At 36.1% G+C, this 19,225-nt stretch overlaps 1 protein-coding gene across 6 annotated transcripts in view; it reads left to right on the forward strand.

Moving 5' to 3' along the window:
* The first annotated feature begins 3,309 nt into the window (after positions 1-3,309).
* The window catches only part of TRPS1 (transcriptional repressor GATA binding 1), a 257,282-nt gene continuing 241,366 nt past the window's right edge, over positions 3,310-19,225 (forward strand). For 3 of the 6 annotated variants that reach the window (XM_054019284.1, XM_054019286.1, XM_054019289.1), the window contains exon 1: positions 3,310-3,741. Coding sequence is in view for 1 of the 6 variants with exons in the window: in XM_054019288.1 (XP_053875263.1) it covers positions 4,498-4,507 (10 nt within the window). In the remaining 5 variants the exon portion in view is untranslated. Of the gene's footprint in view, positions 3,742-4,327; positions 4,508-9,621; positions 9,671-19,225 lie in introns of those variants that run through there. The other 3 variants (XM_054019285.1, XM_054019288.1, XM_054019290.1) reach the window with 2 other exon arrangements.

Consider the following 19,225-nt stretch of genomic DNA (forward strand, 5'->3'; position numbering starts at 1 on the left):
CTTATGTGACAACAGCACATTCTCTAAATTTTCTTGCTTTGCTATTTTTCCTTCATTTCTGCTTCAGTTCTTATATGTCACAGAAAGCTAGACTTTTTATTTCAACAACTACCTACTGTCACATAGAATGTAGGTTTCAAATAACACAAAATAATAGTTGCTTTAAATGGTTTTGCATATGCTTGACAGCAGAAGATAATAAATGAAAATAAATTTTCAATGTTTCTTCTAATGCAATTTGTGCCATGTCAATGTCGAAGGATTATATCAACAAATATTTGAAGGAAAACAATATACATAACTTATTTTCTATATTAAAAACAACTGCCAAACAATTACTATATGACCTCATGAATTAGTTGGTTGTTTTGAAATATTCCTCCTAGGATAAAAAATGCTATACGGCCTTTGAGCCTGAACATATTGTGTCAATCATGAGCATATGCAATGTATCTAAAGCATGAGGTGAAATTTTTCTTTGTAAATTATTTCATAAATAAATAATTTGCTTCAAAAAGTTTATGAAAATATTTTTGCTTTTATTAAGTTCTCTACAGATCTCGGTTAATATAAACAGATTGATATTGACATCTTGATCTGCTTTATTTTAACTTGAAATGCAGAATGTTTCATGCAAGCATTATTTTACAAGATACTGTAGCACTTTTCTGTGCAATACAGTATTTCACTAAAGCTTCCTGTTTTAAATAATGAAAAAGCAATTTGTTATGCTAGCAGTTTATGACCTGTGCATTTACTATTTCATTCTAAAAGTACAGTACACGTTTACATGCCATTCTGTATCTTTTCATGTGATTTAAAAATGAACATCCTTATTTTTCTAGTGAGGTTTTCTGCAGGTGAAAAAAGCTGTGTATATATTCTTAAAGGTTTGCACTTGTTGAAGCATGTATTTTCATTGTTACCAAACTTTTAAATGTTTTATCTCTTGTAGTTTAAAGTCAGGGAAAGTTGCATTCACATATTTTATGAGCAGGGATAGGACTGAAGGTGTTGTGTGTGCGTGCGGGTGCGTGCGGGTGCGTGTGTGTGCGGGTGTGTTATCATTTCTCCTTTTAAAATAAAAGCCATTAATTGAATAAGCCACAATAGGGCAGAGAAGCAAAAGGGAAATAACCCTTGTTTAAATATTTTCCATTGAAACACATCTTATAGGATGTTTAGCCAAATTATCAGCCAAGTAGCTGCTTGTTTTAACCTTTTATGTACTGGACCGATAGGTCAGATCAGAAAGACTAGTCAATTTAGTAAAAAATCTAAATTATGTAGACCTGAGAACAAATTTAGGTTAGATTGAATGGATTAATTATTTCTCAGCATAGTACATAATGAGCAAAAGTTTGTGAAAATGATTCTATACCTTGCCTCTTTGATTAAAGTTCAGCAGTTACATTTGCAGCTTTTTTTAAAAAAAGTGAAAATCTGCCTTTCCAGAAAGCACTTTTACTGTGCACATTAGTGATATGCTACAGTAAATTGCTCTGGCACTAAAGTACATAGGTAGTCATTAGTAACAGACTTTACATTTTACTGAAGATTTTGGAATTACTTTTCTTTGCATTCTGTATAAAAACATAACTGTTCCAAAATGAATTTCTGCTGATGGGGATATGGTAAATCCCACACATAATATATCAGTTCTCTTCTTTCCAGGGAGGTACAGGATGCTTCATCGTGGAACTATATTTTACTTATCCTTTTCAGCCTGACAAGTTCACCTCTTATACATGAATTATTGTTTTTCTATTCATAAAGTGCCTTATTAGGCAACCCTACAGAAGAACTTAAGGGGGAAATGTGTTACTAGGTGATTTACATGAGCAATTACTTTACAAATCTGCCATTATATTATACTAAACATAAATGAAGTATGTATAAGTCTAGAAAAGTGGATGAAAATGGCATACACTTTACAGTAGGATTTTTATTTTACCTCAGTTTGTATCTTTGAATTTTTTTTGTTTTATACTTACAATTTTATTTTCAGGAAAAACTTAAGGCAAATATGATGATATGTGAAATACATTTTGTGGGAAATAACTTAATCTCTAATATTTTAACGACATCACTCTTTTTTTCACTTTCTCACATGAATTATATGTATTGTTATTTGCAAAAATCCAGAATGTGTATATTTTAGTATGAAATTAGTTGAAAATGACTGGCATAGAAGGAAAAACATGCCACATAAAGTCACCTAACTGCAGAAAATTGTGTCCAAATGCCCAACAAACGTTTACATAGTTTTTAATGCCTACTCTATTTGGGATTTAAAATCCTTTCACAGGAACCGTTTATGCATTGCTTCTCCTTTGACTTTTTTTTTCTTCCATACAGTCATATGCAGACTTCTGGCAATTCGTGGTATGGGGAAAATCTGACTTTTTAATTTAAAAGATTCTGTATAGACATAGAGAAGTGTGAAGAACTTTCTGAAGAGAGGGTTGGGATTGTCCTGTATCGGGTAGCACAGAGAACCAATAATGGTTTGTATTAATTTGAAAACTGAGAAATAATATAATATTGTAATAATAATAAACTAGTCTAGACTTCTCAGTAATTCTTGCCTACTTTGTGTTTGTGTTATTTAGATTGTAAGATCTTGGGGGCATGGACTATATATTTTGTGCTTTGGACAGTGTGGTATTGTCAGTTCTATACAAATAAAATAATAATAATTAATAATATTAATTAAGGCTGTTGTTAGAAACTGATCCCACTAAGTGAGTTGCCCTTTGCACAGATCAGGGCACTCCACTATCATGCCTCCTACTATTCCCCCCGCCAACTTAGAAAAAGTTCCAGTTGTTTTTCTCTCCCTTTGTACTGGATCTAAATGAAAGGAAAACGTTGAGAGCTACAGATGCCTTTGCATAGCACATTCGGGCACAAATCTTGTGCAGTTTTAGAAAAGCTGAGAAAAGACCAGCAGCATTAACAAATAATTATTAATAAATAACAACTATTAAGAATCAGGACGACCAGAGAGCCTATTTCCCTCTCAAACTTTCCCAAGGATGTGATCTGTCTGGCTGAGTCCATTCCTCAGTGAAGCTCCCGGCATTAGAGCATCCCGCATAAAGGTTAATTTCATTTACTTTAAAAAAAAAAAAGTTTTGAATGACTTGGTCTATTCCAAAGCCGCCTATTCCCCAGTGGTTGCTGCTGCCTGGCTGAGGAGGAGGCAGATCAGAGCAGCACTGTGGGGACGCCTGTACTGTCTCTTTAAGGGCTCTCAGTCTGGGGTGGCGCTTTTCTCTGCTAAGGCTCCTTTGATATTAATAGTGTTGGTGTCTTGAAACTGACGTAATGCTCGGAGACTGAGGTCCTGACAAGCGATAACATTTCTGATAAAGAGCTGATCTTCCTGCAATCTAAAGCCGCCTCCTCGCCTCCTTTGGGGGCTTGTTGTTCCACTAGACCTAGGCTCCTCTCTCTCTCTCTCTCTCTCTCTCTCCTCTTTTATAAACAAACCAGGCACATCCAGGTCCCTGCTCTCTTTCCCTTTCTCTCTCTCTCTCCCTATAAAAAGGGGGGTAAGGGGGAGAGGGGGAAAGGCAGGAGATCCTCTCCCCCCCCTCTCTTTCTTTCTCTCCCCCTTTTACTCCCCCCAAATAATCCAAGATCAACTCTGCAAACAACAGAAGACGGTTCATGGCTCAAACCACAGCTCCACCATCTTTCAGGCTGCTGAGATTATTATTGCCGATTAATCAACAGGTAAGGGGGGTGGTGGTGGGGGAAGAGAGATCGGGGGGTGGGTGGGAAGAACAGATCGAGGGGTGGGGGAGATCAGCAACAAAAGTGTATGGGGGTGGGGGGGTGGCTCTTCCTGCTCCGTCTGTTGATATTGCGTATGTAGTAAGTGTGTTGCTCTGTGCTAAGTGCTGTGTGTGTGCAATGGGAAGGGGGGGGGTGGGGGATTTAAAAGTGAGTTTCTTTGCACACACACATATACAAAACGGGGGGGGGGGCGGTTAAAAAACCAGAGGGAAGCGGGGGCTTCTCGGATTTCACAGGCGGGGGGGGGGGGGGTTGGGTGCATTTTTTTCTCCCTTCTTTGGAGGGTCAAAGCCATGTGTGATCGCTGGAAACTGGCGACTTCAAAACTGCAGTAGCCCCTCTGGAGTCAGGAGGAGGGTCAAGTTCAGCCACCGAAGAGAGCAGGGCAAACAACCCCCTTCTCTGTTTTAAGACTCTCGCCTTCTATTTACCCAAGGAAGAAGCGGGGGGAGGGGGGCAATTCCAGGGCTATCTCCCTTCGCCCCCTCCCGTATGTGTAGCTACTTCTTATCACTCTGATTGTTCGTTCCCCACCATCGGGGCTCTGGAGGGGAGGGGGCGGGAGGGGCGGTGGAAGTAGAAGAAGAGCAAAGCGATTTTGCATCCGATGTGCCGCAGTCGCACAGTGCTGGCTGCTGCTGCTGCTGGAAGTTTTAATGGGAATCATGACAAGCGGGGCACAGAGAGACCATCATGAAGAGTAGTAAGTTTGGGGCAAACTTTTTTTTTTATTTGTCTTGGGGATCCACCAGGGGAGGCTGGGGGGTGTGGGCATGAGCCGAGGGGGCTCCGTTCCCGGTCACACGAGGGGAAAAGGCGACATGCTGGTGTGTGTGTGTGTGTGTGTGTGTGTGTTTTTTAAAAAAAGGAAATCGGAGAGTACAGAGAGAGACGTAAAACTTTTTCCTCTTAAAGGCAAAGTTGTGTTCTCAGAGTTGAGTCCCCACGCCGAAGCTCTGGCCAGGGTTGACATAACTTTGTCTAGTGTCCCACTTTTTTTTTTTCTTTTAAACCTCTCCCTTGCTTTCTCCATTTGGGATCCGTGTGACGTTGTTGTTGTTGTTAATGTCTGCATGAATGGGGATGTGGAGAGACTTCCTAATAGTTCTGGAGAGGAAAGTGTGGGGGTGATGATGGGGTAGGTGTGTGTGTTGTGTGGGGGGGAAAGATGTGTGTGTGTGTGTGGAATGTGTGGCTTGTTTAAAAGCTCCAGGGTGCAGGAAGGTGGCCCAGTGGTGTTTGGTGAGCTGTACAAACTCTCTCTCTCTCTGAGTTTCTCTGCCTGTGATCACTGGGCATGGGAAGTGGACCCAAGGAAAGTGGACCCTGGCAATCAGAATTGATTCTCCAGAAAGACCCACAAACTTGCAGGACTCCAGCAGCATTGTGGGCTATTTTTCAGTGTAGAATTATTTTGTGACTTGAGCAGCTCATTAAGTAGCTCCTTGGTTTGACATTTTGGTATGTTTTATTTATTTTTCTTTATTACATATAACATGAATTTTCATGTTCCAGGACTCTCATACACTATTTTTGAAGGAATAGAGTGGCCCATTCACTTAAAAAGGATCAGACATTCTCCACCCACAAATGTCACATCTCCAAAGTGCATTGAAGGCATGGTGCACTGAAAAATGTGGGGCTAAACCATGCGTTAAAGTGAAGACTTCTCTTAATTCCATCCCCTTCTCCCTTCGCAAATGCAAATACACTGTCTGGTAGGAGAATGAAATGATAAATGCAAGGGGACAAAGAGAGGGTGTGGGAGGAAAATACTTTTTTTTAATATGACGACTGTAAGCTCTTTGGGGCATGGACTCTGAACTATCTTTGCAGTTCGTACAGCACAGCACATTGTAGATGCTACTTGAAACAGAAACGTTAATAACTTGGTTTTCATTTCATTTACTAAAAGTATAGAGAGCAATCAAGCCCTTTGCCATTTTAGCTGTCTTCTTCAGCTGCGTAGAAACCTATGAGTCTTGGTGGCATCATGTTACTTTGCTGTTGGTTTTAGGAAAAGTTGATCATTTAGAAAAGACTGCCAGAGTTAAAAATGCAAGGGGCAGCAAAGGAAAGTTAGTGGTAAGAGCCAGTTCCTGACGTGGACAAAATGAGAATAAAAGTTACAGTCGTCTTTCTGAGCTGCAGTCAGTGTTTTCCTCATGTTCACCAATATGTGCGTTGGGTTAGAGAGCTCTCTCAGATATTCCACCAGAGTGACATTTAAAAAAAAACCCAAAACAACAAACAAACTCCAAAAGAGTGAGGATTTTTTTTGAAGTACTGTAGCTCTATGAGTAAATACAGGGCTTGTTTGAGAACATCAACTATTTCCTGTAAATTGTGATGCTGACAAGGCTGTCTGGAAATGATATCAACACTTTGAAAGATTTTTTTTAACTACTGAGTGAAAGATTGTTAATAACATAATTAATCCAAACAAGAGAACACGTCTTCCTTTTAAAAAAAAGCAGACAAGACTTATTTTTATTTTTAAAAGATAAAGATACATATACGTAATTTTTGATAAGCTATAGATCATTCAGTAAGCCACATATAATCACCGATGTTGTACTGCATTAGAGTACCAGTATCTTACAACTAACCTCTAAAACATATGACAACAAGATTCTGCCTTAAATTTATATGATTGAGGAAATTCAGATATGAGAAGAACATTTGGTTCATAATCCATCCTGTTGTGCCTGAAAATCAGAGTTTATATGGCATAGAATAATTTCACTCCGTTTGAAACTACTTGTGTATAGGGACGCACAACGAAGTGTGCTCAGGACAAAGTTTCATCAGCTTTAAGTTTGCATTTTTTGCTTAGGATGCTCTCACTCAGACTTTGCATATTATCTGGACATTTTGTATGCGCGTGTGTAGTTTATTTTTTTACTTTATTGTAATGTTAATAAAATAAAATTTAAACCGTCATTGACAAGCTCTGATATCTGAGGCTTCTTGAATCTTGGTAATGACTGTACAATTAAGCCAAGATTTCTTTTTTTTTTTTATAATGTATTCATAGTATAAACTATTCAATGGCTTTTTTTAGAGCCTTTTTGAGCTAACCTACATATTTACCATCAACAGAGCACATTCTATATGATTACATGGATCCTTGTAGAAAGGATTTTTTTTCTGACACATTTTATGTATCATTCTTAATAAACTTTCATAGCATGCCCTCTACCATGTGTGCTCTGAGTGTGTGTGAAGAATAATATATTTATATATTATAATTCTATACTCATAATTCTATACTTCTATAGTACTTTATGGGGCAATTATTTTGAAGGAAAAAAGAAAACTTTTTTTAAATTACAGGAGTGTGAAAAAGTTTTTTTTTAAATAGCGAACACTTTTTAAAAAAATGTAAATTTTAATTACAAACATAGGTTGAGTATATTTAAAAATTGCTCTTTATCTGACTTTTGTTCTGAAGTTTGATGGTGTGCATAGAATATCTGTCTAACTTATAAGACTCCTGACAATTTTTTAATATAATAATTTAAATGGAAATATGATCAGATCTTAATTGTAGCCACAATGGCAGTATCTCGCTAATAAAGGTTTGTGAGTAGCACCAACTATAATATTGTGAGAAAGTTTATGGTTAAATATTTTTGAACAAGACAGGTTGGGAATCTAAGTCCTTTTTGTTAGTGGAAAGTAAAATGGAAGTAAATTGCATTTTTAATACTGTTTCAAACAAACTACCACCTTGTAATAAAAGTATTGGCCCCAAACAGAAATATATTCCGATGAAGATATTCTACTGGTGTGTAAAATGAAGCCATTCATTCAGTAAACTGACAACTTTCCAATTGGTGTTTGCTCTTGCTTAATTTAGTTTCCTCAACACAACTCATGAGGTAGTCTGGATCTGTTTTTGGCAGTCTTGGCCACTACAAACTCTGGCATTTCTGTCAGAAATATTACACTTCACAAGTCAAAATGTAATTGATAAAACCAGGAAGGTACAACAGGCGTTAAGTAAAAGAGCAAACATTTCATAGGCTCGTCTTTTCGTTTTTGAGACTTTGTAAAGTTCTCAGGTAACAAGGAAATATTGATGATTAATACTAAAACCTGCGTATTCTGCACCCCTCTGTTGTATAAATATCACTGCCTGTTGACCTTTAGAGGCGTTAATTACTGCATATCTGGTCTAGGTCTTCCTATTTTTGTCTATCCTTAAGATATATAACCATGCCCTTTCCTATCGTCTTAAAGAAGGAGGAGAATGACTATTTTGTTGAGCAATATCATGTCTTGGGACAGTAAGGTTATGATTTGACTTTTGATAGATAAACCTGCACCCAAAGAGAATATTTTCTGATTATTGTAAGGATATGTTCAGTTTAGGTCAGTGTATGAAGAAAAAGACTTGAAACAAAAGACCTTTATAAGCACTGTTTTTTTACATTGTATTTTTTCTAATTAAAAAACACGTATTGAGTGATATCAGATGACACAGCGGATTAAGGTAGAATTACACAATTATATGATAAAATGTTTACAAGAGCAGAACATGTAACAACCCTTTTCAGATTGTGTTTAGCATTAATTTGTTGATGTTGCTTTGCGCCTAATCATTAAAGGGCCATCAGAATTGAACTACTAGCCAGTCGTATTATTGCCCAGAACATAAGAAATGACAGTTTTAAAAAAATGCTATCGTGCACTAGCTTTTCAACCCTGCAGACCAAGGCTCAAATTAGACGTTGGGCAATGGTGGAATAAATACGTTGGTCTCAACTCGGTCCCTAGTGGAAATTTTATCACATCACAGAACTGAACACCATTCCACATGACGTGTAGGCCATAGTTAGAGGAGGCCCTGGTTTGGTATCACAAGGGATGTGAAGACTGTCATTTAGGTGAACTGGCAGAGTTGTGTGCATGAAATTTTGTTTAATATCCGTCTTTACTTTACACATTTTCTGTGCCATCGATCTGGTGCCTTCAAAGTTCTCCTTAAAACATCATAACATCACTGATGGAAAAGACCTATCAAATTGAATAGAAAATGGTAATCTTTCTATCAGTTTTTTTATCATTATCCTTTAGAGTTTAGTAGGGAATTATATCCCTGCTGTAGAACTCTATAGGATGATTAAGAAACCTGTAGGAAAAAATATTATTTTTAAATTCTGTAGCTTTGAAAAATAATATCGATAGGACATTTCGGTCTAGATCTCCCCGGGGCACCATCCCATTAAGTTCTGTAGAACTTTTCCATGCTCAGGTTGGAGGAGTAGAAAAATTAAATCGAAATGATCTGTCCCTAACTTTTGAATAATCATGCTTAGCCTTCTTAAAAGTCATTTTCTGATTCCTAAACTGCTGTTGATGTAAACCTGATTTATTGTAAGTATATTTTTTTTCAAAGCTCAGATCAATCGTTTTTCTCCTAAAGTTATTTAATAAAAAATATTTATTTTTCGAAATGTTACTAGCCCTTTAAAAACCTGCAATAAATGCTTTACAAGTGGCTAGACACCTTCCCTGGTGGTTTAATTTATACAAGCAGGAAACTTTCTCTCCTTCTCTTTCTCTCTCTCTTGTTTTCTTTAAACCAACTGACGTAATGCCAAACTTTGCTTTAAAAGAACAGACAGAAGTAATTGGTAGCTTTTAACTTTTAATAATGTTCTGGATTGGTTTTAGTGGCCAAACTGACATTTTTTTTCAAATTCAAGTAAAAACGGGCTTGTGGCCTGAGGAAGAAAGGCCCTGTTGATGCAGTTATTTTTATTCTTGTTTTTCAATCTGTTATTAAAAATCTTTCCTGCTGAGCTCTGCTGGATTTCTCCAATTGCTCTTTGTGATGGCTGGTGCATTTCAGGTTACGGTAACTTAAACTGTTTTCTTAATTTTTTCCCCCTTTTCCCATGGGCATTTTGAGATGCATTATCCTTTTCTTTTCTTTTTCTTTTGGAGAAGCGATTTGTTTTGGTTTAGATGGGATTAATAAGCTAAACGCATCTGTGGTGACAGATCAGTGAATATTTATTTTAATAATGTAAAGGAACATTTTACACCTGCTAGCGAAGGTCAGATTGGCATGATAACAATTGCCCATTGCAGAAGGGAAGAGAGTATAGTATCTCACTTAGCATTCCCCGCTACCCATTTTAAAACCATCATGAAATTTTTTAAATATGTGTTTTTGTAATCATCTCTAGTAACCTGTAACTATTTACTTAAAGCTTCATGCCTTACAAATATAAAAGATAACAAGAGGAAAAAAATGGTTTTACTAGCTATAGGTCTCTTTTTTTAATACCCTGTAAGGGATTACGGATATTTTACAGTTTTCTGACATTTCCTTTATTACCTTTCCACCTCCTGCTGGGCTTTTGCACACAAGCAGAACTTGCTACGGTAAAGGACTGAGTTAGGCAACAGACTCCTTGGCGAAGTTGACGTCAGTGCGACTTCATAAATTGGCAAGTAGGTGAATCTTTCAAAGACCAAGTCAGTTTGTGCCAGTTTTTCCTTCCTTTAGGGGAGACACTCCACCCAGCAGCAGGGTACCCCACCCAAGGTGGCGAGCTATAATTCAGTGGCAACACTTTAAATGTCTATCCTCCCTGGGGTTTAAACCCCAGACTTTCTTGTCTCAATCTTAATATTTAATCTAAAATTCAATCTGTTATAGTAGGTTTACATCTTCGTAAGCACATTTTGGGTCTGATCCTGCAGTTCTCACTCATGAAAAACACACGTAGACGTCTGTGGGACTTTCTCCTCAGTAAGGGCTGCAAGATTGGCTTTTCTGTGTGTGTGATTGATTACTGCACATTTTATGGAATTTGAGATGAAATCAGATAATTTTACATTCTTTTTCATTATTGGAAATCTTACAAATTCAAGAAGTTCTAGCATTGTAAAATAGATTCTGTCCAGTAAGTGAAATTTACTTACGGAGAGTATTGGTTTTTCAGATAGTATTTTGTCAAATTAAAATCTGAATTTCAAACTGATCCTTAAATAAGAGAGTGTTACTTTTTTCTAATTGCTTATCATTTTTCTTTACCTAAGTGGTAAATGAAAAACAGTCCAGTCTGTATCTTTGTGCCTGCATTATTTAGATAGGAAAGAAAACTACTAAGGAAAACTTTAGTTCCATGACATTTGTTTCTTAATGTCAGCCTGTAGTTTTAGTATATGTTGGTTTATTTTGAAATTTCAAGCATCATTACAAGTTTGTAGGGGTTTTTTGTCCCCTTATGTTTAGTGAGGCTGCAATTTGTCTCTTTCAAAGTAGGGGAAAACTAAATTATGGTAAAAGTATTGCGTGTTTTTAAAAAAGGATTTTAGTATAGTGAGTTCGTATCTCAATTTTTTTTTATTGCTGGTATTTTTGGTTTACTAGTGTAGCTGAAAAAAATCTATGGAAGATGATGCAAAAACTCATCAATTATGCTTATGTTCCCCTACAAGATTTACTTGAACTATATGCTTCAGTTTTGCCTCAAACCATTTTAAACCACCTCTGGTCCAAGAATCTACCAGTTCTGGTTTCCTCGGAGATTAAGTATGACAGTTTCTATTATATAACGAACAGCAGTATTGTTTGAACAGAGGTAACATATTTTTGATTTGTGTACTTTTTTTTGGCAGTTGGCACCAGCGTAGCTCTAAAATGAGAGGTGATCTAACAGTGTAAATATCTGAATATGTTTGAAACATACAGTATAGATGTAATGTATGTGTTTAAATCATTGGATCTATCCATCTATATTATATATAATGTATGTGTGTGTATATATACAAAGCCCAAAATAGTGTGCTCTGCTATCTGTAGCTTTCAAATGTGTATCCTTTGGGTATTCCCGACCTACTTTACAAAGTCTGAAATGCATATTTAAACTTGGAAATGAAAATGCACTGCTTGGCTGCTACAGAATTTTCTTTTACAAACAATTAATTTAAATAAAAAAAGTGCATCCCTCACCCCCCCACACACACCTTGCAAACCGCTCTTTGAAATGTCAATATCTTTGCCAGCATTATTTTTAAAATAATACGTTTAATTGATCTTGTGAAGAAACATTGAATTAGTCATTGGTGTTTAAATACCATTTTAAAATGCTGTGCACAGACACTGTTTTACATTTTTTTTTAAGTTGTGTTCGTAAGACTGAAGCAATTTTCCTTAGATAGAATAGTCCCAATATCACCAAAATGTGCTGCTGTTTAAAATGCTTATAATAATGATACTGAAGCATATCTCAGAGAACACCATAATTTGGTATCTGCATAAATCCATAAGGCAGAGATAGATTGTTGAAGATCTTCCACAAGCGTATATGAAGATGAAAAGTTGCTTCATTAATTCAGTTAATAAAAAAGATATTTTTCCTTTTCAGCTTTTTAATCTGCATCTCTTAAAGTAGTTTGTTTTTTCCATTTATTTTCTCATTTTGAGGTTTAATTAAATACATCAATTGGACATTCTCTGGCTACAGTAACATAATTTAGAAACAAATGCATAACATGCTGACCATTGTTAGATGTAAAGAGACTTTTGTGCTCCTACCCTCTACCAAATACATAAATAAAATACACCAAATGTTACCTGTCCTAACCTCCTCAGGCAAAAGCCTGCGGAAATAGATTAGCTTTACCCTTTGAAGAGCAACCATCTCTGACCTGAACAGGATCTCTTTGTAAGATCAAAAGTTTGTCTCTCTCACCTACAGAAGTTGGTCCAACAAAAGATATTACCTCTCCCACCTTGTCTCTTAATCTCCTGGGACCAACATGGCTACAACAACGTTGCATAGTCTTTGGCTCTCTTAGATAAATGAGAGAAGTGAATTCCAGAGCTGAAGGTCCTCCATTCAGTACATCTTGCCACCAGATTCTAGAAGTTCAGATCTTTGGGCGTTAGTAGAAGCACCACATAAAATTTCAGAGGTCACAGTGGTGCATAAGAAAAGAAGCGGTCTCTTAGGTATCCAGGATCTAAATCATATACCATATGCACAGTAGTTTTCCTATGGAGACCTACACAGAGTCAAAATTCATGCCATCTAATTAGTCGTTTTTCACTTTTTACTGATATGGAGTTTACATCATTTGTGTTTGTATATTGTATGTGTCATGAAGCAGTTTAACATAATGGATTAATTTAATCCCATAGATGATGGTTGAGCATACTGTAGGAACCTAAGTAATTTTGTAGCATTAAGATCACATTTCCTGCCATGAGGAAAAAATGTTAGATGAAAGGTATCAACAATATATGTCTGAGTCATGCAATGTACTGAACCTTGTTACAAACAAACACCCAACTCCTACACATCCAGACATTTGGTGTGTGCACCCGTATCTTTTTGTGCATGCATGTATTTGTGTGCATCTGTGTATAATCAGTGAGATATAGAATATTTTTTCTCCAGATTAAGCTAGCAGCCAAACTATACTGAGAACAAAAAGTTCTAGTATCAGTTGAGAGTGCTGACTGTGATGGCCTTATCTTTTTGTGCAAAGAACAGTTCAGAAATCTCTTAGAAAAAATAAAATGTAAGGTAAGGCTCAGTGATGATCCAGTGTGCAATATAGTATGCTTTATTTATGTCCAGTCAGAAATGATCATGTACTATCCATTTTTATCTAGGAGGTTTATCACTCTGAGGTATGCTCTCTCTTTCACCCCTTGCTGTCTCTGTTACCATGCGTCTCCATTTCCGTCTCTGTCTCTCGTATTAGTGTCTCTCTGTCCTATCTGTATAAACACACAACACATACATTCTAAAAATATGTGTACATTAAAATCAGTCTGTGTTGCATAATTTTTACAAAACACCAGTGTTTGTATTGTTCTTTCTGAGCCTTTAATAAGTTTACAGTATTGAATGTGACTTAAGGAGCGTTCTGACTCTGATTCTGACACAGAGACTAATAAGGAAAAAGTAGAACATGTTGAAAGCCAACTTTTACTTGTGGTTAGTTTTGTGATGTCATCAAATGCAGGGTATTATGCGCTCTGGAAAAGTTTAGAAATCTAGGCAAGAGTCCATTTTGCATCATTGCTGTTAAGTTGTTTACAGCACCAACTCTGCTAATGAGAAAGCAAAAAGGGTAATGATTTTGATGTTTGTTTTGGTTTGACTTTCTCAATGTAAATGAATGATTTCATAAGAGTGAGTATAACCTGTTCTGGTCAGAAAACTGCAGGGGTTTAACTGGTGCAAAGGATAAAATGAATTCTTTCATGATGGGCCTGCTTCCGCTCCCATAGAAACTAGTGGGAAAACTTATGTTGATTTCAGTGATGACTGAATCTGACCCTCTAAGCAAGGCATTACATTAATTAAATTAGAGTCTGTGAACACCACCATTTAGGGCTGAATCTTGCAAATTCTTGCTGTTTATTACAAAGATTACTATTGTAAGTAGTCTCATTGATACCACTAAATGCTACGGTGCAAGGCCCCATCCTTGGCTTGTCTGCACACAGCAGTCCTCCAGGAGATCATAATTAAAGATTGGTCCTTAGTGTTGGCAGAATTGGGCCTATCGTCTTTAAAGAGACACTGTTAACTTTAAACCTACTCAGTGTCAAAATTGGGTTGATAAAAAGTAATATTTGCATACTACACCTGCTGCTGAGCCTTCCTGCTAATTGTTGTGGTCTCTAAATCACATTTTATTTTATTTTATTTCTCCGACTGCTCTTTGAAAAGTTCATACAAGCAACAGTGGAAAGTGACTAAAGCCCTGACCCTGGAATTGGATCCATGTGAGCAGACCCTAATTCCCTCACAGAGTCCCATTGAATCCTGCTTGCATCCAATTTGTATGACGGGTCAGGAGAAAAGGTGACAGACTGTACACAAAGTATGCATTTGATATTAATATAACCAAACTGAAAAAAATTACAGAACAATCTATATTTTTCTCTAATCTCTGAAATTTGTAGCAATTGTCAGTATTTGTAACAATAGCAGAAAAACAAAATCAGACCAAAATGTGATTTTTTTTTTTTAAGTTGACATTGCTCCTTTTGAAGTGCACATTATTATTGTTGTGCATAATATCCTGGAAATAAGTGGGTTTTTTTTGTTTTGTTTGTTTATTGTAATAGATTATCATTTTCATGTTCTTGACTATAGCACTAGATAGCGCTAATAAATTAGCTTTCATGCTTTTGTGCTTTTGCGGTTTCTCTAAAATGTCCTGGAGATCCAGCAAAGAGAGCAAGTTGATAGTGGAAATTTGTTCTTTTTTTGGATTATATAAAAAGGAGTTTTTACAACTCAGTGAACATGAGTACATTCTGGAAAATATTTCTCACAAATGGCAGGTCCCAGGCGGTAGCAGTTAGATAGATAATGTAGTTATGAAATATAGAATCTGAACTCAAAATATTGTTTTCTGTGATTTTTAAAACCAATGGAAACTAAGATTTATTAGACCTTAAGTGTCCCGGTGCTACAGATTCATTTGGTGTTCATGGCAATGTCATATGAACTTTCATAAGAGATTCATTGTAATACTGCATTAGCTAAGGGGCAGTTAAAATGAATTGTTCAGTACTTTAAATTTCCTGTTTAGTTTTCTAGCACTCTTTAGCAATTTCTCAGAGTTTTATGTCTGAAAACAATAGTAACTTGTTTATGTGAATATCTTGATTAACCAAAACAACCTGTTGGCTGACCTGAACTATATAGAACTTTGAAATTTACCTCTAAATGAAATTTAAACTACTGGCATTTTTTTAAAAAAATTGTGTTTCAGAAATCTAGTATAACAGCAGTTGCTTGTCAGTGGAGAAAGAACTTAAAAAATAAAGTCAAAAGAGTAAGAAAGTAGCAGCTGTGGAATTTATTTTAGTGGGTGAAAGGAGACTCATGGTTAAATAAGCTTTTTACCTTCTTGGATTTTTAGAATTTATTGCCAAAAAGACATACATCTGACTAGAAAGAGAACTAGGATATAGTAAAATCCATTATGACATAAAGAACCGTTACAGCATACCTTTTTATTTATTTATTTTTTCTCTCCAGCAAACTGTGACTTCCTTTGTCATGTCATAAGGAATTTCAGATGAAACCTTACCGGAGTGGAACTGCCATAAAAATTGCACTCGTCAGCTATAGCTCTGTGCAGCACACTACAGTACATAATAGTTTTCAGTATGCTACTGTGCTGCTTTCATTCAGGAATAGAACTGGAGTGACTGTCTTGTGCGTTAAAATAACTGGTTTTCCTTTGAAAATCCACAACCCTAAAGAAAAATGAGAGAAGAGATCTGATATATAAGCTGAGATTATGGATGTCATAATGCCATTTATTATAGGATACTATAGAAAAAATTACATTGGGACCAAAGTTCCTATGGATTACCATGCAATGTTTATTACTATTTTCCTGAGTTTTCCCTAGTTAGGATCTAATCTTTCAGTGTTTGGAGTTAAGAATTTCCCCATTCAGAGAGGAAAACCCTTCCAGCTACAGGGTTTCACTACCAATTTTCTTTTTTCTAATATTTCACAGAATGTGGAGTATGCTTTTTTGGGGGGGGTGGGGGGGACAGGGAGTGGTGGGAAGAGGGTTCAGAGGGGCATATTTCAGTAGTGTAAGTAATATTTCCTGATTATTGTTTGCTATCAAGGAGACTACTGCAATTTTGTTTCTGTAAAGAAACTCATAAGTAGTCAATGGGATGAAATAAAGTTGTGTGTAATTCTGAGCAGACTGTAAGCTTTTGCTGTGACATAGTCCTGGCAAAAAGTTAACCCATTTTTAGTTACCCAGTGCTATAAGCAAACTCCATAATGCGATTTTACCACCGATGCATTTGACCATGAATAGTGCTTGAAATTCTTATTGTTACTTTATTCCAATGGAAAATATGTTTAAAAAGGCTCCTGACATTTCCAAAGCTTGTCCTGAAATGGGAAAAGGATACAATTGGATAAACTGTTAGTCCGCTGAATTCTTAGATTTTTTTGATATTTTTAACCTGTCATATTTTCATCAATTGCTATGCTTTGCTTAAAACTATGCTTTCTACAATGACGGTGAAGTCCAAATCTTTACATTTTTTAATTGGTCAAAACTCCCATTTGCTTCACTGGGAGTTTTTCCCAAGCAAGAATTGCTGATTTTTTTCTCCATATGGGTAGTAAACTCTTTCAGTCCCATAGCTGTCATTGATGATACACTGTACTAAGATCTTTGTTTCTTGGGAAGACACTGTATAATTTTCAGTTTGCTATTGCAAGTTTTAGTGATGAACATGAAATATCATGTTAGAGCTGGAAGTGAAGAGAGGTAATTCTTTAACATCTAATCGAAAAATTAGGAAAAATTAGGTATGAAAAACCTCAGCATGGCTTCCTTAGTAAATCTTTGGTTATCATCTTTGCATGATGGAATACACATGTAGAAAAAACACAGAAGTTAATGTTTATTTTTGGGATGCTTTATCGTCAGGCAAAGAGAACTGACAGTTTCATGGTTAAGTGCCTAAAGTTGTTTTTGGCTTTACAGTTGTTGAATTAATCACTGCAAAGTTAACTAATGTTTGTATGTTTTAAGAATTTCTTTTCTTTGTAAAGAAAGGAAGATATTTCATTATACCTGGTTGAGTAGCCTAGTTCTTGCATTAATTGTTAGCAGCATGCTCTTTGACTTTTACTTTCTTGAGTTATCTCAGGCATTATTCTTTAATTGCAGTGTGCAATCGTTGATTGATTGATTTTATGGATTTCACAGCCATTTGGTAGATTTGGCAGATGCATACTAAAATGCTGTTTTGTTCTGTTTGTTTTTTTGTTTCTTTTAATTGTCATAGAAAACATTGGGCCCTTAAATATGTGTTTATGGATTAACTATTTCTATTTCTGACACATTTTCAGAATGGCTTCTTGAAGTGGTACTAAATCAGAATTTAGTGAGTCCAGTGTTTTTTGTTTTGTTTTTCACTAAATGTTAGAGATGTCCAAAACAACACCGAATGTGTGCAAAAGCTTCTCCTTTGCAGCACACCATGCAATCTGATATAGAGGAATTACAGGCCACTCAGTTCTTGCTTTTAAAAACAAACAAACAAACAAACAAAAAAGGCAAAAAACAAAACAAAAAATGCTCAACTTTTTCTCCTGCCACAGTTCCATAGAACTTTGCTATGGAAAATATGAAACCAAAACCTCCGTGGGAAGGACTGTAATTTTTTTTAAACAATTATTCTTATTATAATTTCACAAAGCTTTTTAAAGCAACAAATTATATAGAATTGAGTGGTTCTTAGGATGATAGTTTAACAAATTTAACATGAAAAAAATATTTTATAAAATACTCTTACTTTTTAAAAAGCATTGAAATCGATAATCCCAGCACAATTAAACTGTAATGTAAAGTAGAGTAACATTTTTATATTATGTTTTATATTATGAGGAGTTTTGTCTAAGGGTTCAGATTAGTTTTCATTAGAATGTTCAGGCTATTTTACATTTTTTAATTTATGCTTTTTAGCCTATTGATTTATTCTCTTTTTATGCCAGATGGCTCATTTCAACTCATAAGTTCAGTTATTAATGTGGGTACTTTTTACAATAAAGAAAAAATTACTAAACACCATCTGAGATTCAGTATATATGGCAAAAGTTACAATTCTGTGCATTGTTTGGAAGAGTCACTAGGGATGTAATTTATCATTGGGTGCATATACATTGCATACAGAAATCATGATTGCTCTATAATTAACCATGTATGCTATTTACTAACTTAAACCCACTTTGGGCACTATATGAAAAATATTGAAAATACACTTTTGAGAAGAGTTTTGGGTCACATATCAACGTACAAGTTTCCCGCTATGCTCTCTTAAGCAAATCTACTTGTCTATATTCCATAACTTACTCAGTATATTACACTTATTGTTTCACTGTAATTTGTATCTATAAGAATGCATATTGCAAACCTAAATTTCAGGGTCATATTCACATGGCATCCCGCAATACGTCATCATACAATCTTTTACAAATGTGGACAGTCCTTTAAATTCCTTTTCCCTCAATGAGCAAGATGAGCTGGGCGTCATTTTCAAGTTCAGTCTTAACATCCCAGTGAAGAGACAGGGAAGGTGGGATTTAAATCAGCTGGGGGCTTTCCCCCTTTCCTGAAGGGGAATTTGGTGGCAAACTCTACCCATTTTGGGAACATAGAAACCCATCATTTCCAGGAGAGGTCCGACAATGTCAAAGTTACAGGAACAGGTTCTTTAATTCTCATCCCCCACAGTAACAAGGCTCTCCGACCTGAGCTCAAGGATGCGACATGGGCGGGCATCGCCACATATGCGGTGTAATCTTCTCTTGTGTTTGCGCACACGCACATTCGTCGTAGCACATTTCTAAATATGGGTTGCTGAATGCCCACTTCAGTT

The sequence above is a fragment of the Malaclemys terrapin genome, chromosome 2 (genome assembly GCF_027887155.1).
Source record: "Malaclemys terrapin pileata isolate rMalTer1 chromosome 2, rMalTer1.hap1, whole genome shotgun sequence".
In the NCBI taxonomy this organism is placed as follows: Eukaryota; Metazoa; Chordata; order Testudines; family Emydidae; genus Malaclemys; species Malaclemys terrapin.